Below are 6,992 nucleotides of genomic sequence, written 5' to 3'. Positions count from 1 at the left end.
CAGCTGTATATATCCTTTCCTTGAGTTCAAACATGGTTGAGTCTGTGTAGCATAAATTTAATTCTTTGAGTATACCCACAAGAAGAAGCCAGGGGCAGCCAAATCTTGCTACTGTGGTGGCCATTGAATGTCTTCAAACCTAGAAACCAATTGAACAGGAAAATGATTCTGCAAGACATTCAGGGACTGCTGGGGCATTGCCTTGCCCTGTTGGAATCAAATGCAGTGTTTAAAAAGGCCAACCCAAAGCTACACCGTACCACATTCACAGTGCATGGTTATCCATGCAAAGATTACCTTCATTATGTGGCACACAGTACCTGTTCCAAGAAGCACAAGGCCAAGGTTCATTACAACTTTAATTTGTGTGCAAGCAGAGGTTATCACAGATAATGTGCCGCAGGAAACAATCTGACATTGTTAGTGCCAATGCATGACTGACAGCAGAATGGTGAGCTTTGGATGAGTGGTTGACATGCCTCTTACACTTGGTCAGTGGTTCATTGTGTCCTTCATTGTCCTGGACTATTCTCATTTACATAAGATGCAGATGGTGATGAAAGAGAAGTGAACTGTGATGAGAGACTCAAAACAAACATGTCTCAATGCTCTGAAGTTCACAAGGCCAGAATTACAAATGACTGTCCTTCCTCAAAGCAGTTTGTGCATACTTGTTTTGTGCAGGGGCAACAGTGAATCCATATTGCATGACCCGGATCCTACTACTCATTCTGCTGCCCCCGTACACTGTCAGTGTGTATACTTGACTGCTCTACTAATGTAAATTAATATTTTTGAATTGGCTAAAACATCAAGATAGAGAGCTCTGTATTCAAATTACATAATAAATGAAGGCAATAAAATTTAACGCCACATGAACACAGCTTTCCTCTTCAGAATTATAGTGAATATAATAATGAACTTGCTGAAAAGTATAAATAAAACTGGAAATGGTACAGGATTATTTTTTAACTGTGATTCAATGACATATGTTTCATTGATATTTACATGATTGCTAGTTTCCATTAAAATATTGTTAAAAGTATAATATATACATTTTTCTATAGAACTTAAGACAAGGATAGAATCAGTATTCAGGGAGTATAATGTCAAAACAGTTGCAACAGTTTGAAAGTTTGCTTTAATAACTGAATAATGCACCACATTTGATTAAAATCCACCTATGTCAATCTGCTTCAACTTCAAGATTATGTTTGTGCAACTTTCAACTCTTCAGAACAACATAGAATAGACTATATATAAAAAACAAAAATACTTTAATCCAAAACATCTTATGGAACTGCTGTTACTCTACGTAACAATAGGATAAATCTGTCTTTATCACAGACATGATGACCGGTGATATCTATCTCATAGTATTATTTGGACCATTAATATAATTTCAGTGACAGAAGCAATACATGAATCAGATACATAAAAAAGCTCATAATGCCAAAATATGTGCTCTCTATACATTAACATTTTTACATAGATCCGAGGAAGAGGAGAAGGAGACCACAACAGACAAGTTTGTGTGTTGCATTCAGCTGCTACACAGCATCTGGAGGATCACAATGTGCTATATGTGTGTCTATTAGAGAAGAAGAATCTTTGTGAGGGTTAGAACACAGGAAGATTTCTTAAGTAGTGATGTGAAACTTTTCATATGGACCAGACATTATGAATGAGATCTATGGAATAACACAGTTAAACTAGAGGGTAAAACTATAAGGCTGTAGTGAAGTTTCCAGCAGGCATCCAGTGAGTATTCATTAAAATTGATACATATGCACATTCTAAGTATGACTAGCGTTTCTTTAAAGTCAGTACCACCATTATACTGTTGTTTATTTACAGTGTTACATTTACACTTACATAATAATGATTTCAGCTTCAAAGTGCCATTATCAAGTGTTTTAAGTGTTATAAATTGCCTAAGATGGCATACTGTTGTATTAAAATACACTATGACAGTATGCCATCTTAGGAAATTTATAACACTTAAAGCACTTGATAATGGCACTTCGCAGCCGAAATCATGATTGTGTAAGTGTAAATGGAACACTGTAAATAAACGACAGTCTAATGGCGGTACTGACTTTAAAGAAATTGACTGTGGCCCCAAATTAGGAAAAAAAAATTATTATATGACTAGTGTGTATTCCCCAACAGAAGACCCAGCTTAAATAAGCCATTAATAAAAAGCATTACCAATTCATTTGATTATACAACCAAATCCAAAATCCTGTCTCTGTCACACCACTTTTCTTCCCAGTCTGTATCTTTACCTTAGTTCAGTAGATACAACTATTGTCATGATAACAGGAACTTGTTAATGAGATGTGATATCCTCTCTGGATTATTTAGATGCAGATGATGAGTGCCATCCACATTATAATGATCCACTCTGCTGCCATTCTTCTTCATCATCTCTACAGTCTTCATGTACACTTCCTCATGTATACCAACAATAGAACCTTGATTACCTCTTATGCTAAGGTTGGAGCATTTCACATTCTGAGCTAAGCTAACAATAGCATCAAATGAGAGACGGCCCCAGACATGGATCCTCAGCCGTGGGTCCCGTGAGAAGTAATACCTGTCTTCATCACCATGAGGCACACGAACTGCTCCCCTCCGAAGCAATATTTTACACGAGTCTATTGTTGGTGATTTTTCACTACCTTCATAAAGACGTTTCAGTATTTCCTCATAAGTGTAACTTGGGGGCTTATTTTTTTCCATTTTGTCTTCGACAGATATGATCCAGTCAGCAAACTGATAAGCTTTAACATCAACTACTGGCCTCACAGCCAACATTGTCCTGGCACATTCAATGCTAACATATTTGTCTACTTCTTCAGGATATGTTGCAGCATACGCTAAACTTGTCGCACTGCCAAAAGAGTGTCCAATGAGTGATACCTTATTCCACTTGAAATGCCTTGTAATCAAACGTAGTGTTAACACAGCATCCACAAACTGATAAAATTTTCCAACTGGGAAATGGGATGAATGTCCATGTCCAGGAAAGTCAATAGCCAAAAGTCCATCCACATTTAAATGAGGAACTAAAGGATCAAAAGTCCCAGCATTATCCTCATATCCATGCAAAGCAATTACTGGCTGGATATCCGTCCGTCCCCACCACTTACCTGTCAAAAAACAAATACTGAAGTAGTCTGCAAAATATTGTAACTTACTAATGGTTTGTGTTGCAATTTTACCATGACAGTGGAGTAAAAACACAATCTGTTGTTATTATATGAATAATATTGTGAAAATACAATAGCCTATGTTTCAGCAATACTGTGCACAGAAATGATTGCTTCTTGTACCATAATAATATAATCGGGGATTAACAGCAAGTGTGTTCCCACTTTGTGTTATGAAAATAAGATTTAATAATAAAAAAAGATACTGCTGAAATTCTCACTGAGATTTATTTTTGATGCTAATAATAAATTGCTAAAAAGTGATCAATCTGCAAAATCATATGCAAATCAAGCTTCTAAAGAAAGTATCTGTTGTAGTCAACGAAAAACACAATTATTAGCTTCTGGTCAAGTGTTAAATGTATACCATTGAATAGTGACTTACTGGAGAAAACTTAACATCGACACCGCATATCACTGAATTATTTTGCTGAAGAACAGAGTTATAGCCACCTGGGAAATATCCAACAGAATGACCTGTCAGATACCTACATACAAGTCAATCAAACAGGAATGTGTACTGAATATTTTCTTCTCTTACTTTATTTATTTATTTTAATTATTTATAGTTCCTTTTTCCTGTACTTTGTACAACATAAATTATCTGACCTCGATCTTACTTAAGCAATCATTACCTGAACAAGGATGAGCTAATCAGTTTCTGAATGCCTCCTGCTAATAAATTGGAACATACAGTTGGTTGTCTTAACTGTAATATTATGTATTTTATTTCCAGAGGCTTTTATGCTTAAATGGTTGTTTCTTATTTGTTGACAGTCTTAATGCTTAAAAGAGGTTTTCAGAATGTAATCTGATGTATATGAAATGTCCTTTGGTTTCTTTTAGTAGTCTGAAGAAAACTATTCACATTGTTTAAACATCCTCACTTGAATCATGGAAGAGTCACTGCACGAAAGTCTGTCATAGACCTGTTGACATTAATACCTACAGGTCCTACTAGCACGCTGCATTAATAAAATATCTCTCTCTGGTGCGTAGCTCTGGACTGTATGTATATGGACAGAATTACTCAGATAAAACTCTAGACTCCTAATTGTTGCTCAACACTTCTTCAGAACAAAGTACATAGCTTCATACATCACTATTAACATACCTGTATAATAATACGACAGAACAAGCACAATTTTATTACAAACCCAAATAACTGCAGCAATTAGGAACCATCACCTATGAAATTTTTTGTCAACCTATTTTCAAAACTTCAGTTATGAATATCTTTGCTTCTAGGATTTCTTATCTTGATGCATGATGGTTGTCAGGAACATGTGAAATAAGGGAAAGACAACCACTCACTCATAGTGGACCAATGCATAGCGCTCAGAAACATTCAACAGAAAACAGCTCTTGCTGTTTCTCTAGTAAAAGTACACACTTACACCCACACAACCACCCAAAGGCATATTTCCATGAGAACATTTTCCTACATTTCAGATGCTGCTCACTTCCTTCATCGACTTTCTGCAGTTCCTATCCCATTACCACCAGATCCCTTGTTGGTCACCTTGGATGTGACATTCTTAATACGAGGGTTATTCCAAAAGTAAGGTCCGATCGGTCGCGAAATGGAAACGACTATGAAAATCCGATAAAGCTTTGCACAGATGTGTTGGGTAGTGTCTCTAGTATAACCCCTGTTAGCATCACGTCGCTCTTCTCATTTCTGAGCTCGCAGTGAGTGCGTAAAGATGTCTAGAAAATAGTGTCTGCCACCAAGTACGAGGGCCTGGTGAGAAATTTCGCCTGAAGCTATGCAGCCAACATTACATAACTGTCGTGCTGTTTCGTCTTCACGACAATTCTCAGCCGCATTCTGCAGGGGCAATGAAGATGCTCCTGCATCGTTTTCAAATGGAAATGTTAGATTACCCACAATACAGTCCGCAATTGTCTCCCCCTGAGTTTCATCTCTGGTCACATGAACCGCTGTCTTTGAAGACAACATTTTGACACAGACAACGAGGTGTAGGCCAGCGTGGAGAATTGGCGGAAAGCACTGGCGGCTGCCTTCTATGATGAGGCTATTGAAAAGTTGGTACAACGCTATGACAAAAGTCTAAGTCAGAACGGCGACTACGTAGAGAAGTAGCTGAAAGGTGTAGCTAATTGTTACAAGTAAAACATTTCTGATGTTCACTGTGGTTTCAATTTGGCAATCAATCGGACCTTACTTTTGGAATAACCCTCGTACATCAACATCCCCCATGCCCATGCAGCCAAGGAACACAACCCTTCCCAACATCCTCCTGATACCAAACCCACCACCTCCTTCCTAATCCTCCCAGCCAAACAGATTCTGACCCACAGTTATTTCACTTTTGAAAGCCAAATCTATATTACTGCCTTGGGTACTCACATGGCACCATCCTATGTGAACTTATTTATGGGCCATCTGGAGGAATCCTTCCTATCAAGTAAACACCTAAAACCCCTTGTCTGGTTGAGATTCAGTGATGACATTTTGATGATCTGGAATCATAGCAGTGACAACCTTTGCTTTTTCCTCCATAACCTCAACACCTTCTCCCTTATCCGCTTCATCTGGTCCTTCTCAACTCAAAGAACCATCTTCATAGATGTAGATCTCCACTTCTCAGAAGGCTTTACAAATACCTCTGTTCACCAAAGTACTTTCAATTTGACAGCTGTTGTTCCATCTCAAAAAGTATCTTTCTTAAAGCTTCGCCATCTGCAAATGCCCCATCTCCAGTGGAAAGCAGGAATGCTGCAATGTACCAGTAATCTTACCAGAGCCATTACTGACAGATGGTATCCTATCTAGCTCATCCAACCACAGTCTAGCTACAGGCATCTCCTATCCAACAAAAGGCAGGACCATGTGTGAAAGCAGCTGCATTATACATCAGCTATGCTACAATCACTGTACAGTATTATATGTGGGTGTGACAACTAACCACTGTCTATGTGGATGAATGCACACATCCAAACTGTGGCAAATCACAAACTTGACCATCCAGTTGCTGAACATGCTGCACCCCACTACACAAATGACTTCAACAGCTGCTTCACTACATGGCCCTTTGGTTACTCCTTTCTATCAAGTATGCAGGAAGGAACTATCTCTTCAGCATCTCCTCCACTGCCTCAATCCTCTTGACCTAAACCTCCACTAACCTGTTTCACACCGCTTCACCTTTATGCTTTCCCTTCTCTCTTTTGTTCACACCAGTGTTGCCTGCCCCCCCCCCCCCCCCCAGATCATCTACTAACACTTCCCCTCCTCCAAGTGCGCCCGCCCACACGCCCACACGCCCACACACACCCACTCTCTCTCCCTCCCTCCCTCCCCTCCCCTCCCTCCCTCTTCATTGCCAAATTCCCCTCCCTTCTCCCCCTCTCTTAATTACTTATATGCTCTACACTTTGAACTCTCTTTGACTTGTTGTGGAGCCATCATCTGTCAAAAGACCTGAATCACACTATCCCTCTAGGTGCCCCCCCCCCCCTCCGCACTTTTTGTGTCTTAGCTAACCCTCCATCTGTCCAGGCAACTGTACCTTATAATTGGTAGTCAATAATCAGTCTATCACAACTGTGTGTGTGTGTGTGTGTGTGTGTGTGTGTGTGTGTGTGTGTGTGTACTTTTACTAGCGAAAAACTAGAGCTCGAAAGCTAGTGTGAACACTGCTCTCTGTTATGTATTTCTGTACTCCCACATCGGTCTGCTAAAAGTGAGTGGTTGACTTTCCGTTATTTTATGCATTTTCCCCTCCAGGAATTTCCATTATTGTTAAAAAT

The 6,992-nt window shown here is 39.1% G+C and overlaps 1 protein-coding gene across 1 annotated transcript in view; it reads right to left on the bottom strand.

The window, feature by feature from the left end:
• Positions 1–1,123: 1,123 nt before the first annotated feature.
• The window catches only part of LOC126473873 (probable serine hydrolase), a 54,312-nt gene continuing 48,443 nt past the window's right edge, over positions 1,124–6,992 (bottom strand). Inside the window, exon 3 of the mRNA XM_050101204.1 lies at positions 1,124–3,155. Coding sequence (XP_049957161.1) covers positions 2,314–3,155 — 842 coding nt within the window. The 3' untranslated portion in view covers positions 1,124–2,313. The remainder of the gene's footprint in view (positions 3,156–6,992) is intronic.

This window comes from Schistocerca serialis, chromosome 4 (genome assembly GCF_023864345.2).
Source record: "Schistocerca serialis cubense isolate TAMUIC-IGC-003099 chromosome 4, iqSchSeri2.2, whole genome shotgun sequence".
Classification (NCBI taxonomy): Eukaryota; Metazoa; Arthropoda; class Insecta; order Orthoptera; family Acrididae; genus Schistocerca; species Schistocerca serialis.
The sequence above is the reverse complement of the archived record's forward strand: the minus strand, read 5'-3'. Positions and strand labels throughout refer to the sequence as shown.